This window comes from Pelobates fuscus, chromosome 3 (genome assembly GCF_036172605.1).
Source record: "Pelobates fuscus isolate aPelFus1 chromosome 3, aPelFus1.pri, whole genome shotgun sequence".
NCBI classification, from domain to species: Eukaryota; Metazoa; Chordata; class Amphibia; order Anura; family Pelobatidae; genus Pelobates; species Pelobates fuscus.
In genome coordinates, this window is record NC_086319.1 from 259,840,398 (window position 1) to 259,858,540 (window position 18,143).

At 39.9% G+C, this 18,143-nt stretch overlaps 1 protein-coding gene across 1 annotated transcript; it reads right to left on the reverse strand.

The window, feature by feature from the left end:
• Nucleotides 1-1,156: 1,156 nt before the first annotated feature.
• Nucleotides 1,157-16,871, reverse strand: LOC134601745 (zinc finger protein 572-like). The gene is made up of 3 exons (XM_063446246.1): nt 16,815-16,871; nt 4,163-4,729; nt 1,157-1,224 (listed from the first exon to the last, which is right to left on the reverse strand). Exons 2-3 carry the CDS (start codon nt 4,707-4,709, stop codon nt 1,157-1,159), a joined length of 615 nt encoding a protein of 204 aa, XP_063302316.1. The 5' UTR covers nt 4,710-4,729; nt 16,815-16,871.
• Nucleotides 16,872-18,143: the final 1,272 nt, after the last annotated feature.

Here is an 18,143-nt window from a genome sequence, read left to right on the forward strand (position 1 = left end):
TACACAAGTCTGGAACAAATAGTTTCACGATCTGGGGAAAGTGTGACAGACCCACACAAGACAAAAATCCACAAAACCTAAAAAAATGAATACAAATAGATTAAAAAAATAACCAATTCTAATTAAATAAAATTAGTCACAACCTAGTTCAAGTTTCAACTTTTTTGAAAAATAGAATCCAGTTCCCTGATCCAAAAGGCTTTGTGTAACATCATTTTTTTCATTCTATCTTCACCCTGTATGGTTCCAGGTATTTGGTAATATTTTGAAACGTGAGAGATATTATGTTTAGCAGTCTCAATGTGAGATGCCAAAGAAAAATCCGTTACACATGTATGTGTAGTGGACTTATGCTTGGAAAATCTCTATTTCATCCTTTGAGTAGTTTAACCAACATACATGGGACCAAAAGGGCATTTAAGGAGATAGTTGACAAAAGAAGAGCTAGAAGTCACGAAATGTTGGACATTGTATTATTGTCTATATTAAGGTGATAGAAAACGTCCCCACGAATTACATCAAACTCGGCATGGAAAATTACTTTTCTTTGTACTGCTCTCCCTAGAGTTCTGTAGTCCTGCATTAACCAGCCTATCCCTGAATCAAGGGCATCTTTTGTAATCTGCCATAGGAAGCACCAAAAATTCCTAAATATTTGGATTACAGTTGGACAAAATACTCCAATGTCTCTTAATAACCTTCTGGGAGACCAATTCCAAAAATGAGAAACAAATTTAATAATTTTTGTACTTCTGTCTAGTTTTCATATTAGTTAAAAGATCATAACCCCCCAATGTATACAACATTAGTTGTTGCTCATACCGTTTATATTGAAACACAATCATTTTACTTCTTGTAAATTTACTTTTTATTATTAAAATGTAAAAACAAAAGGTGGATGAAAACTACTCAAAGCTAAGAATAATTGTTGGTTGGCTTTCTATATAAGATAGCTTGTAAACAAAATATTGTTGGAGATCAACATCAAGGTTACCCCGTTTACTGTATAGGTTAGAATAAAAGTCAATGCTTTAGAGAGGATGGAAAGTGCATCTATGGTAATGTCATATTGTCACACTCGATAAATTAACTACAGTATATTCTTCCTTTTTTATTCTCATGATTCTCCTTTTCCCCTCGAGATGTGGTGTCTCCCCTAAAAATAAGAGAGTGCTATTGTGTGAGTTTTCAGATCCCAGATAAGAATGTGGTTCGGGAACAATTCTAGTTTTGTCTTTATTTGTAGGCATGTTGGACTCCGGGCGCTATGAGCATGCCCCCTTTTATGACCCTCCCTGATGTTTTGAGGGGGGTGGTTTTAAAGCAAAACATGCTCCCCTATAAATAGAGCTCCTTTTGCTTTTGTTCAGTGCCATATTGTGGTATATCTGTTTTTCCTTCTGGTGCTATTGTATTTCCGATTAGTGTTTACTGGTATTTTTGACTTGGCTTGAATTTGGATTATTCTACTTACCTGGTATCCTTGATTCGGCTCATTTTCTCGTTTATCCTGTTTTCTGGCTTTCTGACTCAGCTATTCCTTATTGTTATCCTGATCTCTGGTTTTCCTAGACTTTGGCTATTTCCTGACTGTTCTCTCACTAACCACATTAAATCGGACCATTCTTAGGTCCGGTAATACGCTCGGTCTATTTAGGGCTGCATTCTGCGTGTTGGGGTCACTTTGTCGTGACATTTACAGAGCAATCTTATTTACAGTAATGTAGGCAGTATAAGGGTTTTTAAAGGACCAATAAGACCATTGTGGGAACATTTGGCTGGAGTCATGATGTTATTGCAGTTTCTATTGTATCTTATAGGGAGATATTTTTTTTCTTAATGTAAACCCTTAATTTTTTTGGCATTGCATCCCTAAGCAAACATTGCTCGGGATTCCTTCTTGTACATCTCCTTTTAGAGTTTTTCCCATAACTTTTGCCTTGTAGCTTCTGTTTCTCTGTCTGTATTTTCCTGGTTTATATATTTTTTTTTTTTTCAGAATGTTTCTATACATCATACACTGAATTTGCCTCTGTTCACTGTTCTCACCATCATTGTTTTGCTCAACTTCCTACTATTTATGCAACTCCTCTGTTTCCCCCATTGTTTCTCCACCAGCCTCCTTTACCTAACTTGAAAATTTGTAATTAGAGATGGGTGTGCAAGTGTGTAATGGGAACTGTATGTGAATGCATTTGTGTGTGGGGAGAGTTGCATTTGAAAGTGGGGCTGCTGCATGTGCATAACAGGAGATGTGTGTAAAGGGACAATAAATGCGTGTGGTGCCTGCGTGTGTGTAACTGTGAGTGTGCTGGCAGTTACATGTGTAGGACTACAAAAGTGTTTGCAACTATGATGGTGGTTGTGTGTGTAGAGGGCTTATTGTGTGTTTTAATAGGTGTCTGATTGGCAGCATGTGTGTTTGAAGATGAGTGTGTGAGGTGCATGTCCGAGTATAAGGAAATTGAATGTGTATTATGGTAATTTGAAAAGGTGTGTGCATGTAATGGATGATGTTTGTGAAGGTTGTGTGTGGAAAGACTGCTTTTGTTACTCAGGCAGTCACTCAAGGACACTCACAAGAAACAATCATGCAGACACAAACAGGCATGCATTAGTAGGCACACATACACACAACTACAGACACATTCACTGATACATTTTAATTTGACCCACTTTATTATTAATGTACAGTATTATGTGTGTACAGTAGGGGACCATATTTCCAGCAATAAAATCAAGAAGTTGTGTTTTGATGGATGGTCGCATAATCGGAGCAAATCTATTTACAGAATCAATGTGAATATTCCACTATTGAACTAGATGGTGTGTGTTTAGTAAATTGAAGTAAGAATAATAATCTACAGACTGAGAAGTGGATTTATGGGTTATATAAAATATAATTTATGTTAGTAGTTAATATTGTGATAAAATTATTTCTTTAGCATTATAATGACTGTTGATAGAACCTTTGTAGTGAAACACTGCTCATTTTCATATATATTAATAATAATAACAACAGCAAAGTATTTAACCAGGAAATTACACTTACTCTTGTTTCCAAGTATGTCCTGGGGATGTTACTTAAGCCCAACATCCAAAGGATGTTACTATTACCCCATTTTTTTTTTTTGAATTCTTTATTTTTGTAGTGCAGTATTATGCAAACAGCTTCATGTAGACATTGTTAAGGGTGAAACAAGATAAAGCATTGGTGGAACATACAATATCAGGAAAAAATGCACTGTTTTTATATTAATACATGACATGGTGGATCAGCATGTGTCAAACGATTTTCAGACTATTACCCCATTTTTAATGGTACTCATTTATTTACCTCAGAAGGATGCAACCCCAAGGGTTGAATATTTTCTATTTATGGTGCATTAACCCGCTGAGGTATCTCACTGGCTATATCCTATAGCATAAAAAAAATATAAGAAAATGGTCAAGTAATTAATTCTCACTCAACTTCATCCTTTTTAGGTTGACATATGGGTCTTTTGGTGATCAATGTAATCAGAGCCTTCACTATAGTTTTCATTAAATGTATCATAAGCATTGTCCTTCCCCAACATGTGGGTTTTTTCATGTGCCTTGAAAATGGAGTTCTGGGTAAAGGATTTCCCACACTCTCTGCATATATATGGTCTCCCTCCGGTGTGTGATATCTCGTGCATAGTCAGACTAGCCAGGCTTTTAAATGTCTTGTCACAATCCACGCAAGCAAAAGGTTTGTCTCCCTCGTGAGTTCTCTGGTGAATAACTAGGCTTGAACCACGTGTAAAACTTTTTCCACACTCAGAACAAACATATGGAGTCTCCCTTTTGTGAGTTGTTTGGTGTCTGGTAAGGTAGGACTTGCGGGTGAAGGACTTCCCACAGTCTGCACAAATGTAGCATTTTACACCTTTGTGGACCCTCTGATGTTTACATAAGCTGGAGTTACTGGTGTAGCTCACACCGCATTCCTCACATGTATACAACCTAAATCCTTTATGCGTTTTCTTGTGTTTAACAAGCCGTACGCCTCGTGCAAAACTCTTTCCACATTCTTCACACACGTAAGGCCTCTCATTTGTGTGGATTCTTTGGTGAACCACCAATGTGGAGCGATCTCTAAAGCTTTTCCCACATTCTATGCAGGTGTAAGGCCGCTCACCTGTGTGACTTTTGTAGTGCGTCACCAGAGCAGAACAGCAGTTAAAACTTTTCCCACATTCTGTACAATCATATGGCTTTTCACCAGTGTGCGTCCTTTGATGTATTACCAAGTTAGAGCTCCGAGTATAACTTTTCCCACATTCTGTGCAGGTGTATGGTTTTTCCCCTCTGTGGTCTCTTTTATGTCTAGCCAAGGTTGAACTATGATTAAAACATTTGCCACACTCCAGACACAGATACAACTTCTGTGGTTTTTCCTGTGTTGATGTTTCCGCTTCCTCCTGGACAGTACAGTCTTTTCTGCAGCCAGCTTGTGTGGCACTGTCTTTTTCTAAACCAAGCTTGGTAGATTTGGGTTTGGGTAAATTATGATTTTGTAGATTCTCTGTTTCATTGTCCAAAGAACAATCGTCTTCCTTTACTTCTCCAGATGATCCTGTGTCAGAAAGTACTTTTTGTCTTGTGTCAATGCTGTCTGTCTTGATTTTATAAGATGAATATTTGTCTTTATCTACCATATTCTGATCTGGAAGGTCTTCTTTCATACATCCATTAAAGAACTTATCTGCAATAAAAAAAGATCAGTTCATTATACAATGTTTAAATGTTGAATAGAAAATCTAATTTTTATCTAAAGTTTTGGAAATATTGTTTTTTTTTTGTCTAGTAAACCACTGCTGTTACTTTCTATCCAGTGGTGGGCACTCATCAAGACTGAACACAACTGCAGGGACGTAGTGAAGAGCAATCAATGTAGTGAAGCTCCAATAAGAAAACAGACAGTGAAGATGTAATTTAACAGACATGCCCACTGCAAGTCATTTTCACTGGGCGCCTCTTTACACTATGCAACACAGAAGCACAGATTATGGCCTTTTTTTTTTTACAAGTTACAATATATCTGGTTTATCTGAATGAAGTGGAAAAAGATTCCAGGTACTAGGGAGTCTTTGCTATGATATTAAAAGAGAGAAGGATCAAACTTGAGGTAAACCAGGAGGACATGGATGCTGATCTTGTTAATGCCAAGATCCCAGCATGGGTTCCCTCAACCAGAGAAGAACAAGATATTTTGAGTCACCCAAGCCATCAGCAACATGATAACCTTTAAGAACATATTGCAAGCCTGGCTGGAGGAGCAGATACATGTATGGCAGATACATTTCATATTAAATAACTTGCCCTCCATCACGTTCAAAATAAAACACGTTCAGGGAAAAACAGAAAGCAGCTGTTGGAATTTAACAGATCAGTACACATTTTAACAAAAACAACAATAGCAGATCTCTAAAAACACTATGTTTTAGCTTGCTCTATTGGTGTCTACATGAAAAATCTATAAAAGTTAGACTAACACAGCTGATCAATTCTGATTTAAAGAATATTCTAACAATTCGGGGGTGTGCCTGACTTCCGGCATCATCGGACGCATGGAGTGAGAGCTCCGTTCCGTGAGAGCCTTGAGAAGCGAGTGTTTCGCTAGAGAAGCGTTTGGCCACTACTTACAGTCTAACATTTATCTGCTGCCTTTGCTGCTGTTACTGCCTCCAGTGCATAGAAAGCTGGCGATTTTGGGAAGCTTACGAGGTATTTAAAAAAAAAAAAATAGCTCCCGGTTTCAGACTGCTAAAAACTGTTGGTATGTCTCCAGCTAAACAAACTAAGCTGACAGATACAGCACGGTATAGCAAGAGGGAGCGCCAAAAACAGTCCCAAGAGGACGCCCAAGATGCCCAGATCAGAGCACATTCTCCGGAGTCAGGGGATCAGACGGAAAGTCAAATAGATACAGACTCGCCACAAAGTAGCATGGAAGACGGGTAGGTGACTAAAGAATACCTGAAGCAAATACTACAAGACTTGAGGGTTACCATCCGAGATGACTTCACCAATAGCTTAATTATTGATAATATGGAGGTCTTGAGTTAGATAGTCGGTATTATTGTATATCAATTCTATAAGTTTATAGACTATCTAGTTTGTTCTTTTATGCTGTAATGATGTAAAGCTGATATGAAGCATTTGTGGCTTATATATTTTTAAGTTCCCACTCACCCTACTATTCTGCACGATGCAAGGTTGCACAGCTGATAAATCAGCAGGTTGTAAGAGAGGCTATATATTAACAAGCTCAAGGCTTATTTTAGCTGTTTGGTATGTTACAGGGTAGATATGGCAACATGCTATACTCGTGGTTACTCTCTGAGCAGCATGCAGCTGGATGGTATGCTCGGATTCATCAGTGGCAAATACAGTAGCAACTTATTGTTATCGTATCTAGTTTCTTTTTGCTACAACATTTCTAAAAGCCAATAAGACAATTAGTTGCACTTAAAGTTAAAGCTTATACACCGATTAGCCTGCAGTTTAGCTACTTTGATGATATGTGTTACAATGTTGCAAAGCTGATAAGCTAACATGCTATAGCAAGGGTTTATACTTCCATAAATCTTTATGAGCTTTGTATATGTTGAGTTGTAAAACTGACAAGTTAACAGGTTGTAACCCAGGGTGTATATGTATATATATAATATAAAAGGAAGAAAAAGAAGAAAAAAATAGAAAAAAAAAGTATATAGTTTACTTATTTTGGTTTTTAGCTTACAATGATGCAAAGTTGAAGAAAGCAGCAAGTTATACCAGGGGGTTATATAGCTATATATTTACCCAATTTATTTATTTGTATTATGTAATATCGCTAAGCAGACAAGATAATGTGATGCACCGGGTCCAACTCTTTGAGAAATAAGATGTTGGGAGCTATCCCTATTTTTATCCCCATTTGTATTTTTTCAATTATTTGGAAGTTGCAATAGGTGATCTAGATAATTGTTAACGATGTAAATCACTAAAACGCAGGCATTAGTATTAATAGATATTAAAGGCGATAAATAACAATGTTAGATTAAATAGATTAAATAGATTAAAGGCTCAGGAACGGGACCGTTCCACACAACCCCTCTTAGGGACGTTTATTGGGATGTTTCCCAATGTGACCCCAAAATTATTCTCAAATTTGAGAATTACTGTAAATATTTTTATTTTTGTTTTTTCTATTTCTTTTTCTTTTTTTCCCCCACTTACATTTTTTTTTTGTTTGTTCTTTTTTTTTTTTTTTTAATTTTTTTTTTTTGCAGTGCATTTAGTGATTACAACAGGCTCTAGGTACCCCAACGGCATTCCTTGAGCTTCATGGCATAGAGAAGACATAGGGTAATTGCTAGACAATGCACATTTTTTGTATAATAGAAACAGGTTAAGGTTACATGCAGGTAATACATTCTTTTCTAAGTGTGTAGGCAATAGTTGTACCTCCGTGTGGGTTTAGATGCGTGTGGCTGTGTGGAGCTATGTGTAACCCCGGCCGCCAAAGCAGGAGACAGGAGTATTAGCTTGCAAGGTGTGTGACAGGTGAATGTGCAGTAGCTTGTCTGACCTAGGGAGTTTGGTGGTCAGTTAGATCAGGTATGTGGTCAGTTAGATCAGATGTGGTCGGTTAGATCAGATCAGGTTTGTGGTCAGTTAGATCAGATATATGACAAGTGAAAAGAGTCCAGTAATGTGTACAGGAACATGTGCACAAACTTGTAAGTTCGGATCATCAGAGCTTAAGTGTCAACGCTTGTTTCTGGGTAGCGTCCATTGCGTTGGTTGCCTGTATTTGGTGAGTCATCCTATTCCTTTAGCGGGGATCTGTGGCAATGGCGACGTGTAAGCACAGGTGTTGGCTAACCGCCAAGAGCAGGCCGACTTTTCCCTCCAGCTCCGGGCCATCGACAAGGCCGGCATTGTTTTCCCACGGACTCGGGAGCTGCTAGAGACCGGGTCCTTCCCTGGTGGGACAGGTCTGGGGGCCTTGAGGTGTTTGCCCCGCTTGCGGCGGGCAGGCCTCCGCCTGCGTGGGTGATGCGATGGGGTTGTACCCCTAGCGGCCTTCGGCCCGGATGGGCTGATGCGGTGAGTGACAGGCTGTTTCGGCGAAGTAGTGCCCGAGGGTTGTTCAGGCCCCCTCCGAGTGTCGCCTCCCTGTGCACTTTCGGTGCTCCTGATCTCCCGCTGCTGGATCCGTGTAGCATTGTACCTCGACTCAATCTTTGCCCAGAAGTTGCTGAACAATTTGTTCAGGCGAATGCTCAGAGGCTCGGTGGCAAGGTTTTGGTGCTCCGTCGGCAAGCTTCCTGCGCTGGGGCATGTGTCCGCCATGTCAGACTGGCACGCGGCCTGCAGGTTTTGTGCGTGGCTGGGAGTTGTGTCGAGTCTCGGAGACCACGGAGGTATGATGGTCGAAGCTGTTTGGACAGGGATAACCCCTGCCGGTCCTGTGGGGGGGGGGGGAGCCAGAGGTCGCGGAGGCTGTTTGTAGTGATGGGCTGGGAGAGCGGCCGTCAAATTAAACATAAAAGAACCTACATTCACAGAGATATGCCTGGCTATTACAAGTTAAAGCTAACAATTATTTTTTTCACTTGTATGTCTATGAATGTCAACGGGTTAAATAGCCCGATTAAGAAGCGAGTAGCACTGCAGGAGATAAATAACTCTAAAGCATCAATAATATGCTTTCAAGAAACACACTTTTGTATAAGGAACCCTCCTACCTTTAAACCCATTAAATACCCACAGATTTACCATGCTTTCTCCCCTCACAAATCAAAAGGGGTCTCTATAATGTTCCATCAGGATTGGATATTTAAACAGGACATAATATATAGGGACAAGCTAGGGAGGCTACTAGTTGTGGTAGGAAACTTAAATGGAATACAATTAACAGTTGCCTCAATATATGCCCCTAATAAGTCACACATTTCTTTTTTGAGTTTTCTAAAATCATAACTCTTCGCAGAGGTCATACTATAATATGCGATGATTTTAACTGCATATTAGATCCAAACATGGATATAAAGAGGAGTAATGGTAAACATCCGTTACACCAGACCACCCTCTTGAGTACAAAATTTTCTAAACTCATTAATTCGTGTGATCTGTATGATACATGGTGCAGTTTATACCCAAACGATAAAGATTACACCTTTTTTTCAAATGCCCATAGCACTTACTCTCGGATAGACATGTGTCTAGTGGATAAATTAACATTAATGAATGTCTCTGAGATAAAAATAGATACTACTTTGGTCTGATCATGCACCGGTTGTCACCACCTTTAGAACACAATTCGCAGTAAGGGGTAGAAGCACATGGCGCCTTAATGAATCTCTTTTAAATCAAACAAACCTAGTCTCCCAAATAAGTACGGCAAAAGGGTCTTTTTATAATGATCATCTCTTTGATACTTCAAGCACTGTAATAAAATGGATGACATTTAAGGCAGTCTTGAGAGGGTTATTTATTCAAGCAGGCTCAATACAGAAAAGAAAGATATTGGCAGATAAAGAAAGTCTCCTAAACAAACTCAGTGAATTAGATAAAGCAAATAAATTGAACCCCACTAAAATAATATCTCAACAGATAGCTAAAATTAAACAAGAAATACAAGAGATGTCCGTAAATATAATAGAGAGACAATTAAGGAAACTAAAACAGACACATTACTCGCAGGGCGATAAGGCTGGTAAATTATTAGCAAGCAAATTAAAGTCCCAATATTTACAGACTAAAATTCCATTCTTGATAGATTCAAACGGCATAAAATTGTACAATCCGCAAGATGTAGTGGAGGAGTTGGGCTCCTTCTACCAGAAATTATATAATTTAAGACTGGATATAGCCTTCAAAAGATGAAATATCTACTTTTCTTAACGAGGTTAATTTGCCTAGATTAACTACTCAACAATGTAATGTTCTTTCTTAACAGTTTTCTGAAGATGAAGTAAGAAAGGCGATATATACACTTCCTAAAAATAAAGCTCCGGGCCCAGATGGGTTTCCAAATAACTTCTATGTAATTTTTGAAGCTCAACTTACACCACATCTTGCAAATTTATTTAATTATTTTAAGGTAGCCGGGTCCTTACCGGAAGAAATGCTTTTGGCCCATATTATTACTTTACCCAAACCAGGTAAAGTGCCTAATAAATGTGTTAATTTAAGACTGATTTCTCTACTAAATACAGACATAAAAATATATGCAAAAATTTTGGCTACACAAATAAAACCTATGTTAGCAGATTTAATTTCACCGGAGCAATCAGGGTTTGTACCGTCAAGAGAACCAGGAGACAATACCCGCCATTTTTTAAATGTAATCACTTGGGCACAAGTCAGCAAACAGAAGGGTTTATTATTAGCCCTCGACACAGAGAAAGCGTTTGATCGACTAAACTGGTCTTATATGCAGGAAGTATTGCTAAGAATGGGCTTCCCCCTAGCTTTTTTGAATAATATAAGGGTTCTTTATTCTAATCCTGTGGCCAAAATATATAACTCTGGATTTTTGTCCAGATTATTTCAAATTACAAATGGATCCAGACAAGGATGCCCACTATCCCCACTGATTTTTATTTTGTGCATGGAACCCCTAGTAAGACATATTAAAGCCCAGAAAGGAATTAAGGGTTTAAATACCCCAATAGGGGATTTAAAAATCGCTCTTTTTTGCGGACGATGTCCTATTATTTTCTATCAGATCCAGAATCATCAATACCTCAATTATTGAGCATGCTTGAAAGATATGGCCAATTGTCATATTATAAAAATAATTCAAAAAAATCACAGGCGGGGGCGGAGTCTGACCACCGAGGCGAGCAGACGTGCAGGGACAGGGCTCCCAACGGGCAAGCGACAAAACGAGCAATACCGGCAGTAGTATAGCCCACAGCCCACCCCAAAGTGTGCTACCCACGTCGGGGACACACCAAGGAACCGGGGGATACCCTCCTGAAGCCGAACGGGGCATACAGCCCAATAATCTGTCTGCGGCCTGCGGGAGATGGAATCGGGGAGAGGCGGCCGCTCTCTCCGGAGCCGGAAAACCCAGCAATCACCACTAGCCACTGAACCCCCCCCCCTATGGACCGGTGGGGGTCATCCCGGTCCCCGCAAGGCAAGCGGACAAGCGACGGTAAACGAGTATGCTATAATGGCAGACATACAAGTCAAGCGGGGCGCGCCCAAAATGGCCGCCCAAGAAGGAACGCAGAGGAGACCCGTGAGCACTCATACACTGCCTTCCTCTTTGGAGGCCCTGGACTGGCTGTGCTCAACCTTCCATAACCTTCTGTGCGGCAGAGGTATACCCTATCTTCACGCAGCGCGGGCGGTGGCTGGGTGGATTCGACCGGTGACCCGCAGACGCTACTTTGGAGACCCACTGCAGGTATCCCGCTCGCAGACCATTCAAGCGGCTCCCGCAGGGGAGAGACACACACAGAAGAAACGCACTGGGCCCCACACATCGCCCCAACATAGGCTAAAGCAGCAGCAAAGCTACCGGCACACAAGACCTACCTCTGTCCATCACGGCGGTCTTCCGACACCCTTGTCTTCCACAGCCCGTGTACCTGGCCAGATCCACATCCCGAGCTTGAGTCCCAGAGGTTTGGAACACCTCTCTGACCTGCTGAACCGCGGGAAACGCCGCCACACGCCGGATACCTGGCACTCCGCCGCAAACAAGCTTCGGACACCCCCCTCACTAGCCTCTTGCTCCAGATCAGCAGCCACGGCCTCCAGAATGGGTATCGGCTAGGCACATAGGGACTACCTCATCTCCTGGCATCCAGCCGCTGCCCATATTCCCACCATGTGGACTGTGCTTATGCCCGGACGCTATCCTGTATGGAGGCTGAACTTTGGAAGTACCCTTCAAATTTGGACTCCTATTTTATCGCACATTTAAGCGTGACCAAAATTGTCGTTTTCACTACTAGCCTAACATGCTTAATGTCATGTCGTTAATAGCATGATTTAATAGCCTGATTAATAGCCTGATTAATAGCCTGATTTAAGAGCCTGATTTAAGAGCCTGATTTAAGAGCCTGATTTAATAGCCTGATTTAATAGCCTGATTTAATAGCCTGATTTAATAGCCTGATTTCATAGCTTGATTTCATATTTTTGATCTAATAGCCTGATTTAATAGCCTGTTTTAATAACTTGATTTAAAAGCCTGATTTCAACGCCTGTATTTAAATCCTGTTTTCTATGACTGATTTATGAACCTGTTTTCTTAACCTGATTTATTTAAAAAAAACGAAGCATCGCTATCCCAGAAATGTCATGGTTTAAAGCTGACAATGTTTAAACCCTCTACTGTAATCAAATTATGCGTTTCCCGCTTTCTCTTCTGTACCCCATCAAAAATGCTTCAATAAAAGAAAGATTGACAAAAAAATCACAGGCCCTGGTATTAGGGCTCTCAACAGCTACTACACAACGCTTAAAATCACTATACCCATTTGACTGGCGCAAAATATCCATATCCTATTTAGGTATCAAACTTCCCATAACACAAACGCTGATAATAAAAGAAAACCATTTACCATTAATACATAAATTAGACCACCAACTCAAAAAATGGGAAAATAAAGAAATATCCTGGTTGGGTCGTATACAAACAATAAAAATGATGATTTTGCCCCATATTCTATATCTTTTTCGGACATTACCAATTACCATTCCAAATACCATACTTTGGAAGTTCCAGGCACTTATCAATGCACTTATCCCCCTACGAATCGCACAAGACCAGCTTTGGCCCCCATTTGCGAAAGGTGGCTTAGGTGTTCCAAATGTTAAAACTTATTATAAGGCTACACTACTTGCTCAAGGTCTTTCAATACTTGAAAGGGTTTCTCCTCCGTTATGGCTGGCACTAGAAAGTGCACGGTTTTTACAAGGCTCATTATCGTTCGCACTATGGTCTGGGAGTATAGTACCTAATAAGGCAACAGAGTTGTTCCCAACTACATAAACTCTTCTCCATATATGGAGAGAGTCGATTCTTAAAATTTCAGTAGGACAAGATTTACTATTTGGTGCACCCCTGAAAACTCTGACTGTTTTTACGCCAGACCTGCAGCTGGAACCTTGGACACAGCTAGGTCATTACTTAATGGCTCAGGTGCTAAATCATTTCCCGAATTGGTTAAAGAGTACTCCCTACTACCCAGAGAAATATTCACATATCTAAGGATTAGGAATATTCTACACACAAACAAAATTAAAGAGATTCAGTCACCACTAAAATGCATGAGGAAATTGCCTAACAGCAAAGCATTGTCTTTTTGTTATAACACTCTGTTAACACAGGGGGAACCTAAGAAACAGAAATATGTTCTAAAATGGGAAAGTGATTTAGGGGAATCATTCCCGCTAACAACTTGGTTTCAGGCACAAAGGAAAACTAAAGAGGTTTTCTGTAGTCTTAATCACTGGGAAACTTACTGCAAAATTATTATGCGATGGTACTGGGTGCCAGCCAAATTAGCACATATTTTTCCAGGGACGAGCAACTTATGCAACTTATGCTGGCGTTGTTTAAAACATGAGGGGTCTATACTTCATATTTTTTGGCATTGCCCGAGCATTACTAAACTATGGGAGGATATAGAAAAAATTTTTAGGATAGCATTGAAGGTTACTATTCCATTCAGACCAGAATGTTTTTTACTCCATATATTTCCTAGACAACTCAAGGAAGAAGCAATATATATGATTATTCATTGCTTAACAGCAACAAAACTTACCATTGCTTATAAATGGAAACAAACACAAACACCAACAATATCAGAGGTCTTGAGCAGATTTGATTCTTTTAGCCTCTATGAAAAAATGGCAAGCCGAGTTAAGGGTAGAGAGGATCTATACCAGTGGTAGTCAACCTTTTTTTACCTACCGTCCACTAATGCATCTTTTTGGTTGAAAACATTTCCTTACTGCCCACCAGTTTTCGCGCAAATGCGGAATATTTTTTAGAAAGGAGGGTGTTTTACAAAAAATAAATGTACGTACATTTATCTTTTTATTTCTACTTAATGCAGGTTTATAAGGTTTTTAACTTTATAAAGTTTAATGAGAAAACAAAGTAAATTGAAATTACCTTTACTAGTGATTAATGAGATCCTTGAGGTTGATGCTGCGAGACTAAATATTTGATATCTGGTTCGATTTTCGTAAGGAACAAACGAAGGTCTCTTTCAGTGATATTCAGACGACTTCTCTGTTTGCGCATAATATGATTTCTCATTTGTGCGTCAGCTCATCTCCTCTCCCTCCTCAATTCCCCTCCCCACCTTTTTTTTCCCTTTTTTCTATTTTTTAACCTTCCTTGTAGCAATGCCCAGTAGGAAGGCTGAGCTAGGTAGCCCACTTACTATATAGTCCACTATAACAGACAGACACACGTACAAGACACACGTACAAGACACACATACAAGACGCACATACAGACACACATACAAGACACACATACAAGACACACATACAGACACACATACAGACACACATACAGACACACATACACAAATACAGACATACATACACAAATACAGACACATACATACACAAATACAGACACATACATACACACACACACACACACACACACACACACACAGACACACATACATACAGACAGACACACATACACAAATACAGACACATAGATACACACACACGACACACACACACACACACACGACACATACATACACACACACACGACACACACACATACACAAGACACACACGACACACACGACACATACAGGAACACAGACAGACACACATACACACAAGACACATACATACAGACACACACACAAGACACACATATATACAGACACACACACACAAAGACACACACACACACATTATATTTAAGTCACCCTCCTGTTTCCTACCTTTTAGATTCAGGAGGGTGACTTTCCCTGGGGTCCAGTGGTGGCTCAGGTGGATGGGAGTCAGAGTTCCCACTCTGACTCCCTGGTCTTCCTCCCGCGTGGCTCTCAGTGTTAGCTGGGAGGAGTGACGTGCAGTCACTTCCTCCCAGCTCTGCGATGTCATCACAGGGGGCCCGGTCGCGCTGTTAAAGCGCCCAGCGCTGACCGGGCCCCCCCACAATCCACATCCATCGGGTGGCCCTGACAGCATGGGCCACCCGATGGACCCCTCCATATGCGGCCCAGGCGGTTTGTCGCGCGGGCCGGGGCCGCAAATTGTCACGGCGGTACCCAGTCGCAGGGTTACCGCCGGCTCGCACCCACCCGACCGGTCGTCAGGTCGTCAAAACCTGGAAATCCCTACCGCCCACCTGAAATCCTAAAACGCCCACTAGTGGGCGGTAGGGACCAGGTTGACGACCCATGATCTATACAAACGAAGCTGGCATCAGTGGTTGGAAATAAATCAGTATGTGCCAATGATGAATATTGCTACATAGCCCTTTAAAAAAAAGAAAAAAAGAAAAAAGCGAAATATGAAAAGGAAAAGAGAAAGCAAAGAAATAAATCTTTTAAATCTATTTTTTTTCTTCCTCCCCACTTGTAGACAAGATAATGGATTGTAATATACGTAAGAGAGATAAATGATACTGCATGTGATGATATTGTTTAAAAATCTATATTCAATTGGCAAAAATGTTATGGTCTGTTCCCCTCCCTCCCCCCCCCTGTTTTTTTTTTTTTCTTTCTGTATCCTATGTATTTGATTGTTTTTTGGGGGGTCATATCTTCAATGACCGATGTTATTAATATAAAAATTAAAAATATATATATATATTCTAACATTATAAATTACCCCAACATTTTTAAAGCATTGGGGGCAAATGCCTTGTTCTGCCAATCTGATGCATTCAGGGGCATCATGCTGTGCATTTGAGACACAGGATGCATGTATAGCAATCACAGCACTCTGCCAATTCAATGCTTCTCATGCTGTGTGTGATGACGCTGAACTAGAAGACCTTTGCCTCATTACTACAGGGGCAATTGGCAACTAGAGTGATATTCTAAAAGCATTATCAAAGAATCAAAGTAGTATCCATTATTTATTTATTTTTCTTTCACATACATTAACATTATTTCTCACAATAGGTTTCATTACAGTTTACCATATGCTACTACAAAGGTCTGTTTACACTTGGGGAAAAAAACTGTTCATGTGGCGTCTGATCAATTTGAAGTTTGACTTTATACCATGATATGTAACCTATCCTCAAATTCACCACTACAAGTAACTTACTAATCTGCCAACTGGAAGCTTTGATGATATGATGTGCTGAGGTGGTCTACAGTAATAAAAGTGAAGCAGTCACCATGGAAACCAATGTAACCAGCAGAACATTCTATTGACAACTCTGCCCTTTTTCCATGTTTGCACCACTTTTCGGAACAGACACTTTTTATATATTAGGTTTTCTTTTAATCCATCTTATAACTGACGTGGCACAAGCACTGCTACTAACTTTAAATGCAAGTATAATATGGACAGTATGGGGCTGATAAAATGCATAATGCAAACAGCCAAAGCAAATAATCCTATTATGAGTGCTACACAGTGATGTGAAGAAGAATTCTATTTTCAGTGAGATCTGCAATACATGCATATCAATGGGAAATTGTGTGAATGTGTGTCTGCAAAGTTTCAACAAATTAAGCTCGGTGTGCTGTATAAGCACTCAGTGGTTTATAAGGAGAGCCCACTACCACAGCCCTATCATATTATCCCCCTCCCTCCCACCCAAATAATCCTACCTGCAAACCCTGCAGCCTTTGTGTCTGTCTCTGGGGGCTGTACACTAATCAGGCCAATAGAAGAATCCCCAGTGAGCTGTAGCCGAAATGCATTGAGGGACGAGTGGTCCGTCTCCGTATGCGCACCGCAGGATAACTTGCGAAAAGAACTACAAATCCCGTCAGCCGACGCTGACCAGACGCAACTAACCAATCAGCGCCAAGATCTAAAACGAGGCGTGGAATACACGTGCGGCTCAACCTGTCCTTTCAGTAATAGTAAATAAAGCAGCCCTGAGTTTCTTAGAGTCCAGTCTTAAGACTGTGTCTGACATAGCTATTCTTGCTTTCACAAACATGTTTAAGTTTAATAGATCTTACCGTGCACGCCCATGGTGGTTTACATGGTTATAATAATTTCTACTGTAATAAACCTGATTTGTTATTTAACATTGTCCAACAGTGGTGTTTATGACAATATTACAAATGTTTGCATTACAAGACTTAAAAAAAATAACCAAAAGTATGTTCCTAGGTGCTCTTCTTTCAATAGACAATCCTTGATTCAGAGCTAAGCATATAGTTTGGTGCAGGGACCTGAAACTCTGCCTCTCTCTGTTGACGGCCTCTAACTCTCAATTATTTGAATGCCATGTATGACCAAATAATAATTGGTGTTGAAGTTCAGCAACATTTGGCGGGCTAGAGTTTAAATAGCCTGTTTACTGTATCTCAAGTGATAACATTGCACTAGACTAGAGGATATTATAAAAGCAATACTTTTTCAGTCTACAGGGCCTAACTGTGCTTATGAATTCAAATAGTAGATCTGGAAATCAGTGAGAAAAGTTAGTTTGTATATGCAAAATTATTTTAAAAAACAAACAAACAAATTCTGTCATTCATTGCACAGAACAAACGTATAGTCTAGTTATGTGGTAGGTTTATTTTAAAATTATTTTACAAACATTATATCTATTTACATTATTAGACTGGGCGCAACATTTCTAGTGCTTCTAGACTTGTGCACAAATGATTTTCAGTTATTTTTAATTGATCTAATTCCTTTCATTCTAAGCCCAAATGAATCAATCAATCAATCAATCTTATTCACTAAATAATATGTCTATAGTAGCTATTGGCAAGTGCAATTCAACCCTGGCTTGCAGTGGCTTGTAAAATTTAGGCCTGACTATTAGTTTCAGACTTGAACTGTTGACCAGTTATATCTGATATATACATAGTTTTGCTATACAACTGCACCGTTTCTAGTAACTAATTATTGTAATGTAAGCATCCGCATTAGATTCCTTTTGTGATGAAGGAGGAGGCAGAGGCAGAAATGGAGCC

Coding starts and splice junctions, on each gene's coding strand:
- LOC134601745 (XM_063446246.1), bottom strand. CDS start 4,709: ATGAAAGAAGACCTTCCAGATCAGAATATGGTAGATAAAGACAAATAT. Junction 1,225..4,162: donor GCACTACAAAAGTCACACAG/GTGAGCGGCCTT, acceptor AGACAAAACTAG/AATTGTTCCCGAACCACATT.